The sequence below is a fragment of the Aquarana catesbeiana genome, linkage group LG01 (assembly GCF_042186555.1).
Source record: "Aquarana catesbeiana isolate 2022-GZ linkage group LG01, ASM4218655v1, whole genome shotgun sequence".
Classification (NCBI taxonomy): Eukaryota; Metazoa; Chordata; class Amphibia; order Anura; family Ranidae; genus Aquarana; species Aquarana catesbeiana.
Window position 1 is genome coordinate 819,648,851 of NC_133324.1, and position 24,801 is coordinate 819,673,651.

A 24,801-nucleotide genomic window follows, 5' to 3' on the forward strand; every position below is an offset into this window, starting at 1 on the left:
CTTTTCTCCCCCCTGCTCCCCCCTGTGCCCGTGGTACTGCCCGCTGCCATACAGATGCTTAGCCCCTCGATGGGTACATTGCATGTACATGTCCTCTGCCGGAGCAAGGGAGCAGACCTGGAAATCCTCCTCTGCCCTACACTAGACCTCGCAGCATACCTACGGTCCCTGGGTGACGCCCCCCTAGGATCTTTGTGAACTTTTTCATCCCCTATATGCTTGACTGTTTTCTTTTCCCCTTTGTTTTTTTTCTTTTTATCACGGGTATCCATGCTCCTCTGAAGTTAAGTTCTTTGCCTCCAATGGGTCCTAAACCTTGGATGTCCCCTGTTGATACCTGGTTATGGGGTACTATGTCCATGCCGAGGTGGGATGGCATTGGACTGGGAGGGAAGGGAAATGTTGTGGTAATTATTTTTCTTACACCACTATGTTTGCAACTGTTTACTTATGCTAAAGGTACTATGTTATTGTCATACATGCACTATCGTTATTGGTTACCACTGTGTTTTATGCTATCTGATGTGGCTATGTCTGCTCTGCCAGTCCTGGTCCAGCTGCGGTTTATCATATATGCCCTATACCCCCCATGAGTTCTCTAAAGTTCCTCACATGGAATGTTAGAGGCTTGCGAAATAAGATTACATGCACAGCTGCCCTGACATTCCTTAAGTCCCAGTGGGCTGACATCACACTAGTAAGACCCACGTCACAGGCCACTTAAAATCCTCTCTTAAAAAGCCTTGGATAGGTTGGGCATATCATGCCACCCACACCTCATACTCCAGAGGAGTATCGGTCCTGATCGCTAAAAGTGTTCCGTTTGACCTAGTGCTGCTCCAGACGGACCAGCAGGGCAGATATGTGTTTATACACGCCACTATTAATGGATCCCCTATCCTGCTACTAGCCTGCTATGTCCCCTCCCCCATACAGCTCAGTTGTAATTAAGGAGGGCCTTGCCTTTATGACACAATACACCTCTGTACCGGCAGTGTGGATGGGAGACTTTAATATGACCCTCATTCCCGCTCTAGACCGAATGGGCACACTGGACCTCCCCCTTGACCCGCCGGCCCATACCAGACTACACTGCATACTGATTGACTTTGCTCTTGTCGACCCTTTGGCGCCACAAACATCCGCACACTAAAGTCTTCTCGTGCTCCTCAGCCAGCCATAACACAATGTCACGAATAGATTTCATTCTAAGTTCAAAGACCCTGACACCTAAACTTGGAGATGTGGGCTTTGCTCCGAGAATACTCTCGAATCACACTCCCTACTGGATTACGATCCAGCTCCTGAAGGCCTCCCCTGCTCCTCCTTGGCGGCTGAACCCATTTTGGCTGACTGCTCTGCAGGACCAGGATGACATCCCCACGGAATTGCAATACTATTTTACAGCCAACAGGGACTCAACCACGTACAACATAGTGTGAGAGACGTTTAAGCTCCACGCCCACTCCCTGCTCTCCACACGTATCAACAGACTTAAGCGATCATTGAAACTCATTGTCCAACAGGCTACAGAACACCTACAGGTGCTGGAGGAGGCGTTTCATCAAGACTCCTCTCCCAGCACTGCCAACAATCTTAAAATTCAGACGCGACAGGTCTCCCAGTTGCATATTGAGAAGGCCAAGCAACGCATCTTTTTCTGTAGGCAAAGGGTATTTGAGTATAGAGAAAGATCGGGCAAACTACTTGCGTATCTCACCCATTTAGACTCACGTCCCCGGTGGTCGCTGATTGACCCCCAGGGGAACAACATCACTGATCCTCAACAAGTGGCGGAGGAATTTGCGAGATTTTATCGTGCACTCTACACCTCCCGGGTCACTCACACTCCCCAAGATACCAGAGATTACTTAGCGAGAATTAAATTCCCTAGATTGACTGACGCCCAACGTGAACTCTTAGAGGCTCCCATTACTAAGGAGGATATTTCCGAGGCTATCTCCTGTCTGGCCACATCTAAGGCCCCAGGATCGGATGGCTTATCACTTGAATTTTATGCCACCTACTGTGAAATTTTAACCCTTAAACACCATGACCTATACAAATCCATATTTAACTCGAGAATCCTACCGCCCTCTATGAGAGAAGCCCAGATTGTAGAAATCCCTAAGCCCAGTAAGGACCCCAAATACCCGGAATCGTATAGACCTATTTCCTTGCTACAGGTCGACATTAAAATACTGGCTAAGATTCTAGCCTCCCGCCTTAACCAGGTCATTCTGTCACTGATCCACCCTGACCAGACAGGCTTTATGCCAGGGAAAAACACTGCAATGACTATTCGCCGCCTATTCATGAACATTCAGGGGTCCCATGATGAAGTCTGCTCAAGGGTCATGGTGGCTCTAGATGCCGCCAAGGCCTTCAATTCCGTGGAGTGCCTCTTGGGATTTGGATTTGGCCCCAACTTTATTCGCTGGGTTCAGCTCCTATAGCAATCCCCGAAGGCCAAGGTGTTTGTGAACGGCTGGCTCTCTGACCAATTCCCGCTGGATAGAGGGACCCGACAAGGCTGCCCCCTTTCTCCCATGCTGTACGCATTGGCTGTGGAGCCATTGGCCATCATGGTTCGTGCAGACACCAGCATCCGAGGCCTTAAGATAGGGAATCTGGAAGAAAAGATTGGGATCTATGTCGATGATACGCTCCTATACTTGGCCGACTTGGGTCCCTCCCTTGTTGCAGTCTTCCACTCCATAGAACGTATTGGTAGCCACTCGAGTCTGAGTATTAATTGGTCTAAATGCCAGATCCTTCCGACCATTTTCCCCCCTCACCCATGCCCCCCCCCCCCCCCCCCCGACTCTCCCCAGGGTCTCCTTGATCAAGTAACTTGGAGTGCAAGTTACTAGATGGCTTACAGACTACACACTCTTGAACATTGAACCCCTGTATACCCTGATCAAGTCCAAGACACAAACTTGGGCCAGACTACCCCTGGGTGTTATGGAACGTGTCAGTCTAGTCAAAATGATACTCCTCCCAAAGATACTCTTATCTGGTGTGGCATGCCCCCCTGTATATACCACAAAAAATGTTTAAAACAATTGAATCAATTCTCATATTGTTTATATGGGGTCACAGCAGACACAAATTATCTTGGGGGAATGCTAAAGAACCCAGTGACATTGGTAGGAGCTGCTCTTCCAGATTTTCAGGACTATTATCTTGCCTCCCAACTGTCCCGCTTCTATCATTTTGACAAAAACGAGCTACCAAGATACCAGCTATTACTCTGTGAGCACCCTGTTAACCCAGCCCATACCCCACTTCAGTCAGTACTCAGGACCCCATTGACAAGACGTCCCCTCCAACGCAAAGCAGACATGTTGACACATCCACAGAGGGTATGGCGGACGGCACTACAAAAACTCGGGACCCCACAGGTTCACTCTCATACCCCTCTCTGGTTCAATACACGCTTGCCTGAATTATTATCCATTCCAGACCCCGCAGTTTGGATACGTCATGAGATCTTGTACATACACCAGATCATGACCACTACGGGACTTAAAACATTCCAAACGCTAAAGGATGAATTCTCACTTCCCAATTACCTCCTTTTCAGGCATTTACAACTCCGCCATGCTATACAAACTCAGTTTGCTGGCTCCAACCTGTCCCTGACAGTCCCCTCTATAGTAGACGCAATCACAGGTGCTGAAGCAGCCAAACTAATCTCCATCCTTTACTCCGCCATCCGTCTCCCTAGTACCATAGCCTTGGCCTATACTGCTAAGACTAGATGGGAGGTGGACGTTGGAATCATTGAGGAGGAGGATTGGGATGAAATCTTGGGGGACGTGAAGGGTCTCCCCCAAGCTGTCGGACCGCCTCACACAGTTGTATATTATACATAGGACATTTCTGACTCTTCAGAGGATAGCGCGTTTCAAACCCATGTACAATCCAGGATGCCGTTTATACAACCATACCCCAGACTCCTTCTACCACCTTATATGGTCCTGCCCAACTATCCAAGCATACTGGATACAGGTGATACGCTTCCTGCACGATCAGATGGGCTCTCCTGCTACCCTAGACCCAAAGATGTGCCTACTCGGTCTGCTGCCAGACTTAGACACTGACAAACCCCTTCGTACCTTTTTACATGAGACGCTGTTCTTGGTGAGAAAAGCGATAGCCCATAATTGGATGCAGGCCTTGCCCCCTACAATCCAGTGCCGGAAAAGAGATTAACGACACTGTTTCATAGAAGAAGCTGATTTATGTACAATAGAGGATGTCCGCTTAAGTATGATCAGGTCTGCTGCATATCCAGGCATGGGACTCCAGGACCAGTAGAAGAGGCAGGCCAGGCAGGGGTTCACTGGGTCCAGGACGGGGGGGGGGCTGTGGGGTCCAGTCGCAGCTCAGGGCCACCCACTGCAGAGCGAGGGGGGAGAGAAAGCAGGGAGAGAACACTGGTGTCTGGGCCCCACTCAGGAATTCATCTCCGGAGTGGGGCGCGTACTTATGTAGACATGCATGGCATCCACTTCTGGAAGGACTCGCTGGTCTTCTGTTCATACTTTTTCAAGGTGAATATCAAGTACTGATGCAGCTTTTGGCTACAAGTTTCTTACAAGGGCACTCTGAGGTTGAGTCTTCTGACCCTTGTTTTTGGGCCTATTGGAACAGTTCTGTTTGCCTCTTTGTTGCCCACCCTTCAGTGCTAGGGGATGCATGAGCCCATGAAGCATACAGTTGTGCTCATAAGTTTACGTACCCTGGCAGAATTTGACTTTTTTTGGCCATTTTTCATGGAATATGAATGATAAAACAAAAACTTTTCTTTCACTCATAGTGTTTGGCTGAAGCCATTTATTATCGATCAACTGTGTTTACTCTTTTTAAATCATAATGGCAACAGAAACTACCCAAAATAACCCTGATCAAAAGTTTACATACCCCAGTTCTTAATAACGTGTATTGCCCCCTTTAGCATCAATGACAGCATAAGGTCTTTTGTGGATGAGGCTCTTTATCTTCTCAGATGGTAAAGCTGCCCATTCCTCTTGGCAAAAAACCTCCAGTTCCTGTAAATTCTTGGGCTGTCTTGTATGAACTGCACGTTTGAGATCTCCCCAGAGTGGCTCAATGATATTGAGGTCAGGAGACTGAGATGGCCACTGCAGAGCCTTCACTTTATTCTGCTGCAGCCAATGACAGGTGGACTTGGCCTTGTGTTTTGGATCATTGTCATGTTGGAAAGTCAAAGTTCGTCCCATGCGCAGCTTCCTGGCTGATGAATGCAAATGTTCCTCCAGTATTTTTTGATAATATACTGCATTCATCTTGCCAACAATTTTGACCAAATTTCCTGTGCCTTTTGTAGCTCGCACATCCCCAAAACATCAGCGATCCACCTCCAAACCTTTCATCATAGGCCTTGTTGACTCCTCTTCAAATGTAGCATTTATGGTTGTGGCCAAAAAGCTCAATTTTGGTCTCATCACTCCAAATCACTTTGTGCCAGAAGGTTTGAGGAGTATTGTAAGTGGGATACTTTGTGGCATTTGCGTAGTAAGGGCTTTCTTCTGGTGACTCGACCATTTAGCCCATCTTTCTTCAAGTGCCTCTTTATTGTGCATCTGAAAACGGCCACGCCACATGTTTTCAGAAAGTCCTGTATTTCACCTGGAGTTTTTTGGGGGGTTTTCTTTGCATCCCAAACTATTTTCCTGGCAGTTGTGGCTGAAATTTTACTTGGTCTACCTGACCGTGGTTTGGTTTCAACAGAACCCCTCATTTTCCACTTCTTGATTAGAGTTTAAACACCGTTGATTGGCATTCTCAATATCTTTTTATATCCCTTTCCTGTTTTATACCGTTCAACTACCTTTTCACGTAGATCCTTTGACAATCCTTTTGCTTTCCCCATGACTCAGAATTCAGAAACGTCAGTGCAGAACTGGATGAAAGATGCAAGGGTCTGTCCAGAAACGCATTGTCCTTTTTATACACACACACACACACACACACACTAATTATGAGCAAACAGATCACAGGTGAGGATGGTTACCTTTTTAATAGCTATTTAAATCCCCTTGTGTCAACTTGTGTGCATTATATCAGGCCAAAATCACCAGGGTATGTAAACTTTTGATCAGGGTCATTTGGGTTGTTTCTGTTGCCATTATGATTTAAAGAGTAAACACAGTTGACAATAATAAATGGCTTCAGCCAAACACTAACCATGAGTGAAAGAAAAGTTTTTGTGTTATCATTCATATTCTCTGAAAAATGGCTAAGAAATTATAAATTTTGCCAGGGTATGTAAACTTATGAGCACAACTGTAAATACTCTGCCTGTGTCCTGTACTGTACGATTAAGACAAATTTGGACTTGCCTGTAATGTCCATATCTTGGAGTATAGTACAGGACATGAGGCACCCTTCCTTATCTTCCTTGGTTTACTCTCCTTTGCTTACTACAAAACTAGGGACGTGCAAAGTGGGGAAGAGTTATAGGGGAGGTGACCATAGAGTGTGTTTTCTAAAGCTTTGCCAGTGTCCAATCACCTGAAGGTACAGTATCTCACAAAAGTGAGTACACCCCTCACATTTTTTGGAAATATAAAATTTTTTCATGTGACAATACTGAAGAAATTACACTTTGCTACAGTGTAAAGTAGTGAGTATACAGCTTGTATAACAGTGTAAATTTGCTGTCTCCTCAAAATAACTCAACACACAGCCATTAATGTCTAAACAGCTGGCAACAAAAGTGAGTACACCCCTAAGTGAAAATGTCCAAAGTGTCAATATTTTGTGTGGCCACCATTATTTTCCAGCACTGCCTTAACCCTCTTGGTCATGGAGTTCACCAGAGCTTTAAAGGTTGCCACTGGAGTCTTCTTCTAGTCCTCCATGATGATATCAGGGAGCTGGTAAATGTTAGAGACCTTGCGCTCCTCCATCTTCCCTTTTGAGGATGCCCTACAGATGCTCAATAGGGTTTAGGTCTGGAGACATGCTTGGCCAGTCAATCACCTTTACCTTCAGCTTCTTTAGCAAGGCAGTGGTCGTCTTGAAGGTGTGTTTGGGGTCATTATGTTGGAATACTGCCCTGCGGCCCAGTCTCTGAAGGGAGGGGAATCATGCTCTGCTTCAGTATGTCACAGTACATGTTGGCATTCATGGTTCCCTCAATGAACTGTAGCTCCCCAGTGCTGGCAGCAATCATGCAGTCCCAGACAATGACGCTCCCACCACCATGCTTGACTGTAAGCAAGACACACTTGTCTTTGTACTCCTCACCTGGTTGGCGCCACACACGCTTCACACCATCTGAACCAAATAAGTTTATCTTGGTCTCATCAGACCACAGGACATGGTTTCAGTAATCCATGTCCTTAGTCTGCTTGTCTTCAGCAAACTGTGGGCTTTCTTGTGCATCATCTTTAGAAGAGGCTTCCTTCTGAGCCGAAAGCAATGCAGTCCAATTTGATGCAGTGTGCGGCGTATGGTCTGGGCACTGACAGGCTGACCCCCCTACCCCTTCAATCTTTGCAGCAATGCTGGCAGCACTCATACGTCTATTTCCCAAAGACAACCTCTGGATATGACGCTGAGCACGTGCACTTAACTTCTTTGGTTGACCATGGTGATGCCTGTTCTGAGTGGAACCTGTCCCGTTAAACTGCTGTATGGTCTTGGCCAACGTGCTGCAGCTCAGTTTCAGGATCTTGGCAATCTTCTTATGGCCTAAGCCATCTTTATGTAGAGCAACAATTCTTTTTTTCAGATCCTCAGAGTTCTTTGCCATGAGGTGCCATGTTGAACTTCCAGTGACCAGTATCACCAGAGAGTGAGAACGATAACACCAAATTTAACACACCTGCTCCCCATTCACACCTGAGACCTTGTAACACTAATGAGTCACATCACACCGGGGAGGGAAAATTGGGCCCAAATTGGACATTTTCACTTGGGGGTGTACTCACTTTTGTTGCCAATAAACCGTGTGACAAAAATTGTAAAACTCACCATTTTATTCTCCAGGGACTTTGCTTTCAGAAAACAGATATTTGTTTTTCTAGCAAATGATGCTGATTTTTTTGTATGTGAGAAATGTCAGAACTGGCCCGATTTTGAAGTGGTTAATATTGGTGCAATCTTTCACTTTGACACCAGCTGTTGCCAGCACTGGGTGCAGATACTGCACTGAAATTTTGGCACTCTTAGTCACTTCATTCCCGGAAGAATTTACCCCCTTAATGACCAGGCCATTTTTTGCGATACGGCACTGCGTTACTTTAGCTGACAATTGTGCGGTCATGCGATGTTGTACCCAAACAAAATTGATGTCCATATTTTCCCACAAATAGAGCTTTCTTTTGGTGGTATTTGATCACCTCCTGCGGTTTTTATTTTTTGTGCTATAAACAAAGACCGACAATTTTGAAAGAAAACTTTTTTTTTGCAATAATACATAGCCAATAAAAAAAAAAGTCTTCAACAGTTTAGGCCAATATGTATTCTTCTACATATTTTTGGTAATAAAAATCGTAATAAGTGTATATTGATTGGTTTGCGCAAAAGTTATAGCATCTACAAAATTGCGGCGGACAGATCGGACACTTTTGACACTTTTTTGGGACCAGTGACATCATTACAGTGATCAGAGCTAAAAATATCCACTGATCACTGTATAAATGACACTGGCAGGGAAGGGGTTTACACTAGGGGGCGATCAAGGGGTTAAGTGTGTCATAGGGAGGCGTTTCTAACTTGGGGGGGGGGGGGTTAGTGGACTGACTGGAAGTACAGAGAGATCGCTGTTCCTGATCACTAGGAACAGACGATCCTACTGTACTCTCCTGTCAGAATGGGGATCTGCTTTGTTTACATTGGCAGATCCCTGTTCTGCCTCTCCCTGTGGCCATCGCGGCTGCCGGACCCGCGCATCAGCTCCCCATGGCTCAACCACTTGTTTTTCTTTCTCAGCCACCCCTTGTAAAATAAACCCATAGGATAACTCCAATCAAAACAACTTATTTAGTATTTTGGTGCTGGTGAAGGGTTACAACCTTTGTCATTTTTTTAATATTGATGTTTGTATTATCATTTGGTGAGACCTTCCCTTACCTTTTTGTTTAGGCATGGCTAGCTATCAGAGAAAAACAGAATGAGATATCCCCAGTTGGGGCACAGGCAGCAGTAAAAAGGTACAAACAACAAAGGTTCAACAGCCTTCTACATGCCATCTAACACAAAAAACTGCAGTTCTGGCGTAATGCTCACATTTGTACCTGAATGCCATGACTTAGAACTGAATAAAATGTGGTGTTTTTCAGATGGTATTTGGCTAATATTTATATTTCCTTTTTTCTTTTAGTCTGATTTGGTTGATCAGAGTATATTTAATTTTGTCCCCGAAGGGGAACATTCAGAGATATATAAAATCCTGTCTACACGCACGTTGGAAGGTGGTCCTTTGGGTTCAGATTATCTAAAAAGTAAGTTTTTCTGATAAAACGCTTCTATAATTAGCATTTTCACGCACTTTATTCTTAATATATTTGTTGCTACATATTTGTTCACCTCAAAAACATCATTTTTCTATGAAGGGATAGCAAAATGTGACAGCAAGACCTAGTGTAAAGTGTAGGTGCAGATTAAAAATAAAAAAGATCAGGGCCTCTCTCCTTACTAGATATTGAATAAGCTGTGTGGCATAGCTGTATAAATCTCAGGTAGACATGAAAACAAATCCTTTGGCAGGTGTACAACTGTAATTACTAAAAGTTAAGGTGCTGTGTTAAATCACATAAAAATAGAATGCAATGGTTTTCAGATCTCATAAACCTCTATTTTTTTCACAATAGAAAATGGAACAGATATCAAATGTTAGAAAAAATAAAGTAATCTTGAAATTGATGGCAGCAACACGTTTCAAAAAAAGTTGGAACAGGGCAACAGAATGCTAGCAAAATGATAATTACAAGGAAGAGCTGGAAGAACATTATGCAGCTAATTAGGTTAATTGGCAACAGGTCAGTAACATGATTGGGTATCAGGCCGGGTTTACACTGGTACGACAACCGCTCCGACATTGGGAGCTCATGTCGCATGACGTGTGAAAATCAATGTTTCCCTATGGGAGCTGTCTTAACTGGTCCGACACAAGCCGTTCCAACTTTGAAAATGCTCCCTGCGCTACTTTTGATCCTACTTCAGCCCATTGAATATCACTGAAGTCGGATCGCCGTCTTGACTGATCCGACTTTGGCATGCAACTTGTGCTCTGATGATCTTGAAGGGGAACTCCACGCCATATTAAAAAAAAACAAAAAAAAACCGCAAGAGTTACCCCTCCAAGAGCATAGCAGGCCCTTCCGTCTGGTATGGATTTTAAGGGGAACCCCTATGCCAAAAAAATGGCGTGGGGGTCCTCCCAAAATCCATACCAGACCTTTGTCCGAGCACGCAGCCCAGCAGGTCAGGAAAAGGGGTGGGGACGAGCGAGCGCCCCCCCCCCCCCTCTCGAACTATACCAGGCCACATGCCCTCATCATGGGGGGTGTGGGAACTACCACGGTTGTCGGGAAGAGCCCTTGTCCCCATCAACATGGGGGCAAGGTGCCCTGCACCCCCAACCACCTTGCCCTCATGTTGATAAGGGCCTCTTCCCGACAACCCTGGTAGTTGGTTGTCGGGGTCTGCGGGCGGGAGGCTTATCAGAATATGGGAGCCCCCGTTAACAAGGGGGGCCCCTAGATCCCGGCCCCCCACCCTATGTGAATGAGTACCCATTCGCCTTAAAAAAAAAAAAAAGTGTCAAAAATAAAACACAGTACACTGGTTTTTAAAGTAATTTATTAAGCAGCTCCGGTGTCTCTTCCGACTTCTTCTCTCCTCTCTGGCCCTTCTGCCTCTGCCGGTTCTTCTCTCTTCTCCGGTTCGTCTCCCTCTGTCTGCTGTCTTCTGCCAGGTCTTCTCCGCTGTCTTCTCCCTCTGTTCTTCTTCCGATGTTGACTCAACGCTCTCTCCCGCTCTAATGCCCGGTGCACTACTATACTGCCATGGGGCAGGGTCACCGTTTGACATCATCCGGAGGCCCCACCCCTTATAACATCACCGCCTGGGGCATGATCGGCAGTGACGTCATAAGGGGCGGGCCTCCTGTGACTCCGCCCCATGCCAATATAAGTAGTGGCACACCGTGCACCCGGCATTAGAGCAGGAGAGAGCGTCGAGTCAACACTGGAAGAAGAACAGAGGGAGAAAACAGTAGAGAAGACGGGGCAAAAGAGCGAGAAGACAGTGGGAGGAGACCCGGCAGAAGACAGCAGACAGAGGGAGACAAAGCGGAGAAGAGCCAGAGAGGGGAGAAGTACCGGCAGAGGCAGAAGACATCAGCGGAGAAGGCAGAAGAGCCCGAGAGGGGAAAAGAAGTCTTAAGAGATGCTGGAGCTGCTTAATAAATTAGTTTAAAAACCTGTGTACTGTGTTTTATTTTTTACACTTTTTTTTTTAGGTGAATGGGTAGGGGTACAATGTACCCCATACTTGTTCACATAGGGTGTGGGGCCGGGATCTGGGGGCCCCCCTTGTTAAAGGGGGATCCCAGATTCTGATAAGCCCCCTGCCCGCACACCCCGACAACCAACGGCCAGGGTTGTCGGGAAGAGGCCCTTGTCCTCATCAACATTGGGGCAAGGTGCTTTGGGGTGGGGGGCGCAGGGGGGGGGGGTGTTCCATGCCGTGTTTTTTTTTTTTTTTTTTTAATTTGGCGTGGAGTTCCCCCTAAAGATTCATACCAGACAGTGCCTGGTATTGTCGGCGATCAAAGTCGGATCCCCGTTCATTGAAGTCAGACGGATGTCGGAATTCATATTGCAGCACAAAGTCGGATCCAAAGTGGTACGACTGTCGTGTCGTACCAGTGGGAACCCGGCCTCAAACGGGAATCTTAGAGAGTCAGTGTGTCTCAGAAGTAAAGATGGGCAGAGGTTCGTCAATGAAAAGCTGCGTCTAAAAATTGTCAAACTATTTTAGATAGTGTTGTATTACTCACATGCTAAAGCCTCGTACACACGGTACGATTGTTGGCAGGGGATTGTCTGTTGACAGACTGTTGTCCTAAAATCTTATCGTTAGTATGCTCCTTTTCACAATTTTTGTCCAATTTTCGGCCAACAAATGTTGGATGACAGGCTAGTAAATTTTCGGCGGACAACGGTTTGCCATCAGATTTTCGTATGATCAGTACACATATCCTTCACACAAAAGTCGAAAGTACAAACACAAATGCTTGGAATCAATGCTCACCATACACAAAATTAGCAGATGGGGCCCAAAGGGTGGCGCTCGAGCTGAAATTCCTCATAGTACATCACTACGTTCGTGTTTGTGGCACGAAAATTGTGTACCGTTAATATGCAAGACAAGAGCCTGGCACGTGCCCTTTTTGACAAAAATCAGACGCTCGGTTGGCCAACAATCGTTCCGTGTGTACGAGGCTCAAGGCTTCCAATGGATTGATCTTTTGTTTGATCAGCCGGTGGAAAAAATGGATTCCCCCATCCACACAAGCGAGGTTGATGGAGGAATACTCCCCGCTGTGCTTTTTTATTCTTACGCTTAAGCCAATTTTGTGCATGTGCTGACCAAATGAAAATTTTCCCACATTCCCATTCAAATAAAGCTGATCATTAGATCATCTTCTCTTGAGTGGGAGCAGCCATTCATGGATCGAAATTTGGCCAGCCCCTGCTGAACCAACTGATTTTTCGATTCCATCATGGCCAGCTTAACAAGACATATGCTAATAGGAGAAACTAGTGCTAGACAGATGGTCTTATCAGTATGCTGCTTCTCCTTTCACTTTCCTGTAGGGACAACCTGGGGGAGGGGACAAGACCTGTACATGTTGCTTAACAGAAGAGAAAAAAGCATCTGTTCTCATACCCTTACCAGACAGGCACAGTGAAAATTAATAGAATCATTCAGTTTTAAATATTACCCTACCTGGACAAAATACTGAAAGTTAAAGATTTCTTTCCATCTTTCCATCCCAATCCCTTGCAAAATATCTTTGTCATCAGGAGACGTTAGAACCTTTTTTCAAGTATCCTCATTTGGGAGTTTTACCTTAACTTTCTGTACTAGTGACAGTTGTCACTGGAACAGGAAGTGGAAGGAATCTCCCAGCGTAGTCAGCCGTAAAAGTCTGTAAGAAGAAGTTCTTCCTCTTCCCTACTCTTTCTTCAAAACAAAACGAAAAACATTTTCAGCAGAATTTTGGCAATGTACCTATGAACAATAAATGGTAAACAAAGTGGGCGATCATTACAAATAAACTCCTGTCTGCTAGCTGCTCACAATCTAAAAACTCTAATCAGATCCACACAAAAACAAATATTGGAGGGAAGAAAAGGTTAATACCTACTGCATATCCTGATTAAGCACATTTTTGTAAGATTATAGGAATTCTGAGCTTTTGAAATTAACACTAGGTCCTGGCCAGGAAGAATGTGTTTGAAAAGCTGGCATTTATATTCATCAAGTTTTCTTCTTTTATAATAAACATTGGAAAATAGTTATGTAATACATTTTAATGATAAATTTTGCTTATTTCAGCAAAAAATGAACTTGAATTCTGTTGCCACATGTTGCGGGGAACAGTTGACCCAAAAGAACCTGCTACATATGAATATGTAAAATGCATTGGAAATTTCAAGTCTTTAAATAATGGTAAGTTGCACAGTTCATGAATGAATTTGTAGCACAGTTAATGGGCCTGTTCATTAACCAGTCCCAAGGGCCAAAGCACAGTGACACATAGCAACTGGCCCGGTTCCTGTTTATGGTGGTCAGAGCAGATAGATGATGCCTGTATGGTTTGGGATATGTGGGATATTTCTATTTGTCAGTCCCATCGTTCTTTGCACTGCCTATTTGAATAGGCACACTGTATTCTCCTACCAGCAGTCGTCTTTAAATCTTAACCAGAATTTACCAGTGTTTTTCTTGTTTTGTTGCACTACAACTTGGAATTAAATTGATTCTTTGGAGTTTTGTACCATGAGTATGCATAAGTATTCACCCCCACCAAAATTCTGTACTTTGTAGAGCCATAATTTGCTGCAATTACAGTTGCAAGTTTCTCTATCTATAGTTCTCTATTAGCTAGCACATGTAGCCACAGGGATTTTTGCCCATTGTTCAAGGCAAAATTGCTCTAGTTCCTTCAAGTTAGATGGGTTGCACTGGTGTACAGCAATCTTCAAGTCACGCCACAGATTCTCAACTGAATTGAAGTCTGGGTTTTGATTAGGCCATTCCAAGACATTTACTATAAATGTTTCCTTTTGAACCACTCCAGGGTAGCTTTAGCAGTATGTTTATGGTCCTTGTCCTGCTGGAAGGTAAACCTCTGATCCAATCTCAAATCTCTGGCAGACTGAAACACCTTTTCTTCAAAAATGTCACTCTATTTAGTGTTGTCCATCTTCCTAGAACTCCAAATGATAGGCTTGTCTGTTCTTTTCCATAAATCCCAGGCTTCACTCCCTTGTCAAACTCTTTTATTCAGGTGTATCTCAGATGATTCCCACCCCTTGCAGCACCCTGTACATCCTTGGGACCTCAGTCTGGTTCTCTATGCCTTGAAGAAACTACATTTAAATCCATCATGGAAATCCCCATAGATGATTTCTGCTGCAAAGTAGCCTTCTTGGTTGCTATCACGTCTGACAGATGTGTCTCTGAGCTAGCAGCTCTCTTGTAAGGAGCCGTTCCTCATTTTTCACAAGGGCAAAAGGTAGTCTTACGCTTAACGCCATCCTAAGGTGATATCGGTCTTCCATCTTAATTAAGAAATAGTCCCTCCGTCTTTGTGGCCTGTTCCAATGCAAAAAGAAAATTGCTCCTCATTGCATTGATGTAATCAGAGCTATCAGAGTCTGCCTCAAAGCAACAAAGGTGTTTCCTGGGCATTTTTACATCAAGCCTCTGTTGCCTAGCTTTAAAAGGCTTCTACCTGGTCCCCTGTTCATACTTTTACCAGCTTCTACCTGGTGCATTTCCAATCGTCTGCAAATGTAGCTTTCAGTTTGCAGTGGCAATCTAAAGTTGGGTCTGTTGACCTTTCTTGGTGTTGGGTCCATTGGCACAGTTTGTTTGCCTAGCTGTTGCCCACCCTTCTCAGTCATTGCCTGGGAAAGGGGAAAGTACCAGTGTTTATAAATATTCAACCTGTGTCCTGTACTGTATAAGTAAGATGAACAAATGTTGACACGCCTGTAAATTCCATATCTTGGAGTGCATTTCAGGACACCCCTCCTTTATATTCCTGTATTACTCTGCATTGCTTGCTTAAAATTGTTTGCTTGCCAGAGTCCAATTACCTGAAAGCACCTGCCTATAACCCATGGTCTATGAATATTTAGCCTGTACTGTTCTCCAAGATAGGGTAGTTAGAGGTAAGTCCAAATTCTTTTTTTTGCACCTTCACAGTCATAGGTATGTTGTGCACGCCTGGTACAAAGTCCTAAAAAATGAAAACTTTTCATTCTAGGCTGTAATGCAACAACACAGGAAAAACATCAAGGGAAGTGAATACTTCTGCAGGACACTGTATATTGTTGTACATATTTAAAACCAAACTCCAGTCAAACCATTGGAACGTTTTGTAGGCTTTTTTTTTTTTTTTTGCTGGCTTTGTCTCCATTTGGGTGATTTCTCCTCACTTCTTGTACTTGTGATGGGGGTCATTATGAAACCTTGCTAAGTTTTTCTCTGTGTCCCTGTTACCCTAATTTTTTGTTCTCATGTCACAGGGGTAAAAGGTACAGTGGGGAAAATAATTATTGATCCTCTGCAGATTGTGTAAGTTTGCCCACTTACAAAAAAATTAAGGGTCTATAATTTTTATCATAGAGACAGAATATCAACCAAAAAATCTGAAAAAATCATGATACAAATGTTATAAATTGAGTTGCAGTTCAGTGAGTAAAATAAGTAATTGATCCCCAAGCAAAACACCACCTAGTACTTGGTGAAGAAACCCTTGTTGGCAAGCACAGAGGTAAGATGTTTCTTGTAGTTACCAGGTTTGCACAAATCTCAGGAGGGATTTTGGTCCACCCTTGTTTACAGATCTTCTCTAAATCTTTAAGGTTTCTTGGCTGTCGCTTGGCACCTCCAAAGTTTCAGCTCCCTCCATAAATTTTCTATAGGATTATGGTCTGCAGACTGGCTGGGCCACTCCATGACCTTAATGTGCTTCTTCTTGAGCCACTTCCTTGTTGCCTGGGTGGTATGTTTTGGGTCATTGTCATGCTGGAAGACACATCCATGGCCCGTCTTCAGTGTTTTAGCTGAGGGAAGAAGGTTCTCATCCAAGATCTTACAATACATGACCCCTTCCATTGGCCCCTTCAATACGGCCTGTACCTTTAGCAGAGAACTGTAGGGATGGTGTTCTTAGGGTCATAGGCACCTTTTTTTTTCCTCCCAAACATGGCGAGTCGAGTTAATGACAAAGAGCTAAATTTTGGTCTCATCTGACCAAAGCACTTTCTCCAAATCCTTTGAATCATTTAGATGTTCTTTGGCAAACTTCAGATGGGATTGTACATGTGTCTCCTTGAGAAGGGGGACCTTGAGGGCGCTGCAGGATTTCATTCCATGGCGGCGTATTGTGTCACCATTGGTTTGTTTGAGGACACTGGTCCCAACTGCCTTGAAATTATTCACAAGCTCCTCCCGTGTAGTTCTGAGCTGATCCCTAACTTTTCTCATGATCCTCCTTTACCCCATAAAGTGAAATCTTGCATGGAGCTCCAGACCGAGGGCGATTGATGGTTATTTTGTATTTTTTCCATTTACAAATAAACGCTTCAACAGTTGTCTTCTTCTCACCAAGCTTCTTGCCAATGGTCTTGTAGCTCAGTCCAGCCTTGTGCAGGTCTACAATTTTGTCCCTGACATCATTAGGCAACTTTTCAATCTTATCCATGATGATTAGGTTTGAATGGAAGAAAGAAGATTCTGTGGACAGGTGTCTTTTATACATGAGTTGTCGTTAGGAGCACCACCTTCAATTGACCGGACTAATCTGTGTGCCACATGTGCACATACTGTAGCCAGTCTGTGGGAGCCAGAATTATTGCTGGTTGGTAGGGGATCAAATACTTATTTTACTCACTCAACTGCAACTCAATTTATAATATTTGTATCATGTGTTGTTTCTGGATTTTTGATTGATATTCTGTCTCTCTCATATAAAAATTATAGATCCTTAATTTCTTTGTAAGTGGGCAAACTTACAAAATCTGAAGGGGCTCAAATAATTATTTTCCCCACTGTATATGGGTAATTTTCCCTAGTAGAGTCACAGACTGCATTAAAAACCATATGAGACAGTTCTGTTTTCTGCTCAAAACCAGTTTTGACTGCAGGTAGGCACAGAGTATCAAGGTTTTTTGTAGGTATTAGGTATTGATTCAGTATTAAGCCCAAAAGCAGGCCATTTGCCATTTATTTTCTTAAGCCCAGGCTCTAATGCACGTATATTCTATAGTGTTTCCTTGTAGTTTATTGGAGAAATGCACTAAACATTGGTGAATTGCCTTTTTATCCAGCCAAGTTGTAACTTGGGCCTCATTCACATGGGATTTTAGCGCCACTTGTGGCCATAATCCAGCATATTCCTGCGGCTAGATTCACAGTTAGATGCCGATAGTTCCGATCTCTCAGCTTGTACAAATCAATGACAGGCTGACAGCGGTCGTGCATGTTTATACAGTATCTCACAAAAGTGAGTACACCCCTCATATTTTTGTAAATATTTTATTATATCTTTTCGTGTGCAAACACTGAAGAAATGACACTTTGCTACAATGTAAAGTAGTGAGTGTACAGCTTGTATAACAGTGTAAATTTGCTGTCCCCATTAAAATAACTCAATATACAGCCATTAATGTCTAAACCGCTGGCAACAAAAGTGAGTACAACCCTAAGTGAAAATTTCCAAATTGGGCACAAATAGCCATTTTCCCTTCCTGATATCATGTGACTAGTTAGTGTTGCATGGTCTCAGGTGTGAATGGGGAGCAGGTGTGTTAAATTTGGTGTTATCGCTCTCACTCTCATATACTGGTCACTGGAAGTTTAACATGGCACCTCATGGCAAAGAACTCTCTGAGGATCTGAAAAAAAGAATTGTTGCTCTACATAAAGATGGCCTAGGCTATAAGAAGATTGTCATGACCCTGAAACTGAGCTGCAACACAGTGACCAAGACCATACAGCAGTTTAACAGGAAATGTTCCACTCATAACAGGCCTCACCATGGTCGACCAAAGAAGTTGAGTGCACGTGCTCAGCGTCATATCCAGAGGTTGTCTTTGAGAAATAGATATGAGTTCTGCTAGCATTGCTGCAGAGGTTGAAGGGTGGGGGATCAGACTGTCACTGCTCAGACCATACGCCGCACACTGCATCAAATTAGTCTGCATGGCTGTCATCCCAGAAGGAAGCCTCTTCTAAAGATGATGCACAAGAAAGCCTGCAAACAGTTTGCTGAAGCCAAGCAGACTAAGGACATGGATTACTGGAACCATGTCCTGTGGTCTGATGAGACCAAGATGAACTTATTTTGTTCAGATGGTGTCAAGCGTGTGTGGCGGCAACCAGGTGAGGAGTACAAAGACAAGTGTGTCTTGCCTACAGTCAAGCATGGTGGTGGGAGTGTCATGATCTGGGTCTGCATGAGTGCACTGGGGAGCTACAGTTCATTGAGAGAACCATGAATGCCAACACGTACTGTGACACACTGAAGCAGAGCATGATCCCCTCCCTTTGGAGACTGGGTTGCAGGGCAGTATTCCAACATAACAACCCAAAACACACCACCAAGATGACCACTGCCTTGCTAAAGAAATTGAGGGTAAAGGTGGTGGACTGGCCAAGCATGTCTCCAGACCTAAACCCTATTGAGCATCTGTGGGGCATTCTTAATTGAAAGGTGGAGGAGCGCAAGGTCTCTAACATCCACCAGCTCCGTGATGTCGTCATAGAGGAGTGGTAGAGGATTCCAGTGGCGACCTGTGAAGCTCTGCTGAACTCCATGCCCAAGAGGGTTAAAGCAATGCCGGAAAATAATGATGGTCACACAAAATATTGATACTTTGGGCCCAATTTGGACATTTTTACTTAGGTGTGTACTCACTCTTGTTGCCAACGGTTTAGTCATTAATGGCTGTGTGTTGAGTTATTTTGAGAGGACAGCAAATTTACACTGTTATACAAGCTATACACTCACTACTTTACATTGTAGCAAAGTGTCATTTCTTCAGTGTTGTCACATGAAAAGATTTAATAAAATATTTTAAAAAATGTGAGGGGTGTACTCACTTTTGTGAGATACTGTATGTATTTGCACATGCGTTGATTACCTACGGTTAGGGACAAATGATCCTCCCTGGATGAAAACGGCTTGTGCCCTGGGAGATCATCTGTACCTATAGCAGGTGCATGAAGTCACCATCATGTAATATGAATAGGAATTCTTACTCTCTGGCAAAAATGGCCATTCATCTTCACCTCTGACAAGATCGCAAATAGATGGATTGTGCTAATCTACATCTACATAACACACATGGTTTAGAAAAACAATACCATAGCTAGTAACATTTTCTGTTTTCACTCTTTTTCCCTACTTGTGTAGGGTTGATTGTATGTGGAGATCAAGTCAGTTGAAAAAATTATATCATGCTGAATATTTTTACTGTTTGTTTCCAGTGCCCAGTTCTACACACAATGGCTTTGATGGTGCATTACAGCGTTCTCTCAGGCCTGCATATGAAGAGAGAGTCTGCTTTGTAGCAACTGTAAGATTAGCTACACCTCAGTTTATTAAGGTAGAAACTATATTGTTTTGATCATTGACAGTAATATTGTGCACATTGTATTATCCGTATGCCATCTTGCCTAGTCTATTCGTAAAGTAGAACAAATGTGCAAAACTTTTTTTTTTTTTCATTTTTGATAGAGCAAGGGAGGGTTATAACTACTGTCAGATTTCTTTTTGCCATCTGTGTCCCATTGCTGAGATTTCCTTTCACTTTCTGTCCCACAGCCAAGCAGGAAGTGGGGGAAAATTCCTGCAAATTTTAAGGGCATCTCTTGAGGACATCCAGATCACCAGAACTAGTGTCCCCATTTGAAGATTTTTTCCTCTTACTTTTCTGGGGACAACCTGAAATTTGGGCGCAACGTTATGACGTCATGTCCAGGCCGGCGGATGTAAACAAAGCCGGGGACTCAGCTCTGGAAAGGCAGAGACAGTTCTTTTTTTTTTTTTTCTCTGTCTTTCCAGCCTGGAGGAGAGATGTGGGGTCTTATAGACCCCACATCTCTCCATAAAGAGGACCTGTCACGCACTATTCCTATTAGAAGGGATATTTACATCCCTTCTAATAGGAATAAAAGTGATTAAGAAAAAAAAAATTAAAGAGGAAATGTAAAAATAAAGGTAAAAAAAATTATAATTGTAGGAGCCCCCGCACAGAAGCGAACGCATACGCAAGTTGCGCCCACATATGTAAACAGCGTTCAAACCACATGTGAGGTATCACCACGTGCGTTAGAGCAAGAGCAACAATTCCAGTTGAAGAACTCTAAACTGGTGACCTGTAAAAATATTTAAAGCGTCGCCTATGGGAATTTTTAAGTACCAAAGTTTGGCGACATTCCATGAGTGTGCGTAATTTTAAAGCGTGACATGCTAGGTATCTATTTACTCGGCGTAACATCATCTTTCACATTATACAAAAAAATTAGCTAATGTTTCACTTTTTTTTTTTTTTTTTAAATTCATGAAACCGTTTTCTTGCAACAAAAAAACACGTTTGAAAAATTCCTGCGCAAATACTGTGTGACGTAAAAAGCTGCAACAATTGCCATTTTATTCCCTAGAGTCTCTGCTAATATATATATATATATATATATTTATATTATAATGTTTGGGGGTTCTAAGTAATTTTCTAGCAAAAAAATGATGATTTTTACATGTAGGAGAGGAGTGCCAGAATAGGCCCTGTATGGAAGTTGTTGTATCTCATTACTTTCTGTTTACAATCTCATACATATTAGGGAGAATTCTTAAATGGTGTCATAGACACCCTTAAAATTCTGTTGTGCCTCCGTACTGAATCTGTCATTGCTAGTGCCCATTTCAGTGCTATCGGAGCCCAGCACTGAGGTTGGAGTGTCAATCCTGGACATTTCTTCCTCAGTGCGCCCCCCCCCCCAGCCATGTGCCTGAGGAGCTTTGTAATGTGGTGGGAGGAGCCTGTCATTGATTTGTACAAGTCAGATGGCAGCGGCTGATCACTAACGCCTGTGATCCCTGCTGCAGATTTACATTGCTTCTTGACATACTTCCTCCTGTAATCAATGTGCACATAAGGCTTTTGGGTGTTCATGCCAGCATCTGTCTGTGCCACTTTTGTATGTGATTTACATACATTTAGATGAGACATGTATTTGTTTTTACACATTAGAAAAGAGTCAAGACCAATGTGCGTCAACCTGTAATAATAACAATGAGTACTATTTATAGTGGTTTCCAGTAAGACATATACGGTATATGCTTTTTATTGTTATACATATATGTTGGTCATATCAGGGCTGTTTGTAATCCACCAGGAAATGTGCACTGTGGAGGAGCCTAATGAGGAGTTTACATCCAGACACAGCCTAGAATGGAAATTCCTCTTCTTGGACCACAGGTCAGTGGCGTTGTTCTTTTGGTGTTGGTACACAATAACCATTCCTTTTAAAGCTCTTTACTTCCAGCTGGGCATAAATCATTGACGTCTCCAGTACATTGAAAATGTCCAGAAAAAGCGTAATCTTCCAAAAAGCCAGACCACAGCTGGAGATAGTTTTCCCACTTGAATTGATTTTATGTTTCTGTTTTCTGCTGAATCCCTCTTGATAGTTCATTATTTATTTATTTTTTTTTTAATTGTAACCTACAAACTAAACTCGATTGCAGAGAAGAGGCTCTTGACGCATTTTGTGTGTGTATGAGTGTTAGGGAATGAGAGTCTACATATTCTGTTAACAAGATGTGGTATTCAGCTTAAAGCCGATTCTGTTACCTTTTCGAAGTATGAAGTCATAGTCATTGAGGATATAGTGTGCATTTTCCACTAGAGTGTGTGCTTTTATCTATGTGCTCTTGTACGTTGCTTTCCTTGATGTGGTGGTTATGTGATCATTGTTTTATATGTTAATACATGAATGGTATATTTGAAATGTTTTCATGGGTGTGTTGTAGAGTAAAGCAGCAATGAACATGCATATGTTTACTGCTAAGAAGATATATGTAGTATTTCTACATCCTGCTTTATAGTGAAATATATAAATGAGAGAAATTCGCATACCTGCTGTCCTTCACCTTTCAGAAGGAGAATCATCCGTAGTGTGGTGTTATGGAGCTTCATGTAGTAAAGATCGCTAATAATATTGGATTGAATATCTTTTAATTGCTCATCTTTATTTGTTTTTAGGGCTCCTCCTATAATAGGATATCTACCTTTTGAAGTGCTGGGTACTTCTGGATATGATTATTATCATGTGGATGATCTGGAAAATCTTGCAAAATGCCATGAACATTGTAGGTGGCTTTTTACAGCTACATCTGATTAGAAGCAATTTTGATTGTAGGAAATACAGGGAAACATGTACCCTGTGCAGATTGTTTCTTGTAGAGCTCAGTGAACTACAACTAAATATTTGCAAACAAAACACTAGTATTAAAAACCTTACTGCGCACAGTCCCTTAGGAAATAGCATTTAACAAATGACACCCACCGATTTTTATAGAAGCAGTTAAATAAGTGCACATTTCCAGCTCACGAGAATAGAATTTGCCACGTAAACCTAATTTAATAGCCTTGAGCAATGAACAGGGGGGTGAAGTAAACCAAACTGGGAAATATAGCTGGCTAGGTCCTTCTTAATGTAAGGCATGGTAATGCTAATGGTGTACTGTGTTTTTGTTCTTTTAGTGATGCAGTATGGAAAAGGCAAGTCTTGTTACTATCGTTTCCTCACAAAAGGGCAGCAATGGATATGGCTGCAAACACGGTACTACATCACCTATCATCAGTGGAATTCTAGGCCAGAGTTCATTGTTTGCACACACACTGTAGTAAGGTAATTGCATTGTTTTTTTTTGTTCACAAACTTGGTCTATGCAAACTGAATTTAAAAATGAGTCTGATAAGTGCTTGCTGTGTGTCTGGGCTCTGCAGTACAATCTGGAATACACTGAACAAACTACTATTTTTATACATGGTTTTTGTTTTCAGATTACTACAGTTGTGTGTGGTGTGTTTTTTTTTTTTTTTTTTTTTCTTTTTTTTTTTTATCACGTTACCGTCCTGTCCTTACAGCTATCTGTAGGGGGGTAATTCTTCCCAATGACTGCAAGTGTAAAAGAAACAAAGAGATTGTGCCCTCTGTATAGATCTCTCATTGATTGTCAAAACTGGTCTCTGGGGTGTGATTTAACACAGCTGGCTGGGACCTGCTGACAGACACCCGCTGTGTACAATCATAGGTGGTGTCGGGGGGGGGGGACCACGCCCTAAACCCAGAAACAGGCAGCGATGTACCAGTACATCACTTTGCCTGTATGGGCCACCAGTCCGCAGTTCATTGCAGGTGGGCGGTTCGCAAGTGGCTGTAGCCATTTTTAGCAGGGGTTGCCTGATACTGGAAAGTTATTTCTAGGGTTCCTCTGTGTTGAAAAGGTTTTGAAAGGCTGCTCTAGAGTGTCCGTTATCGTTTTGCCTACGCACAGGATTTTATGTCTGAAAGCTTGGTCTGCAGATCCTGTGTGCAAAAAGCATCTTCTATGTATGCCTTTTGATGGTGAAGCCCAATTTGGGAATCTCTTAATAAATTTGTCCAATGGAGGTATATGTGCTTAAACCCCCACAAGAAGGAGGGGGGGGGGGGCTGTTGCTATTTCTGCCCGTCTGGATCAGAGATATTCTGGACCACTAGGTCCAATCTGTCAATTCAAAGGGGTACAAAATAGAGTTTCTATCTCTGCCCCTTGCTCACTTTGTTTCTTTCCAGTATGTCAGCTTCTGACCAAAAAACATCAGTTTTAATGACCACCTCATACCTACTGCAGGCAGAAGGAGCAGTCATACCAATTCCTTTAGAAGGACAGTTTCAAGGTTTCTATTCAAACTTATTTACAGTTCCAAAACCAAATGGAGGCATCTGCCCAATACTGGACTTAAAATCTTGCGACAGCTTTTTTTGTGAGCCTAAATTACAAATGGAATCAACAAGCATTTTCTTTGCTTTTCACAGTCTAGGGGATTTTATGGCATCAGTAGACAGACAAGATGCCTATCTACATATCCTCATCTTCCCCTCACATCAACATATGTTTTGCTGTGTGAGACCAACACTTGCGATATGTAGCGCCCACATTCAGGCCCTCCTCTGCCGAACAAGTGTTTTGCAAAAGTGCCTGTCCCTCTTTTGATTCTACTACGAACCAGGGAGTTCATGTCACAGGTTACCTAGATGACCTTCCACTGAAGGACTTTTCAGCCACATGCCTAGAGGGCGATTTCAGTTCCTTTGGATAATTAACCTTCCAAAGTCTGCTCCCCAACACTCATTTGGAGTACCTGGATCTAATCTTAGACACAGCCCAAGCCAGAATTTCCTTTCCCCTAGAAGAGGTTGTTTCCCTGAGCTCCTAAACAAGGACCCTCCTATCCAAAC

At 43.3% G+C, this 24,801-nt stretch overlaps 1 protein-coding gene across 3 annotated transcripts in view; it reads left to right on the forward strand.

Moving 5' to 3' along the window:
• The window catches only part of CLOCK (clock circadian regulator), a 204,367-nt gene that overhangs the window by 135,740 nt on the left and 43,826 nt on the right, over positions 1 to 24,801 (forward strand). For all 3 annotated transcript variants that reach the window (XM_073608429.1, XM_073608431.1, XM_073608430.1), the window contains 6 exons: positions 9,365 to 9,485; positions 13,612 to 13,725; positions 19,780 to 19,898; positions 21,688 to 21,770; positions 22,557 to 22,663; positions 23,058 to 23,205. In XM_073608429.1, the coding sequence (XP_073464530.1) occupies positions 9,365 to 9,485; positions 13,612 to 13,725; positions 19,780 to 19,898; positions 21,688 to 21,770; positions 22,557 to 22,663; positions 23,058 to 23,205 (692 nt within the window). The remainder of the gene's footprint in view (positions 1 to 9,364; positions 9,486 to 13,611; positions 13,726 to 19,779; positions 19,899 to 21,687; positions 21,771 to 22,556; positions 22,664 to 23,057; positions 23,206 to 24,801) is intronic.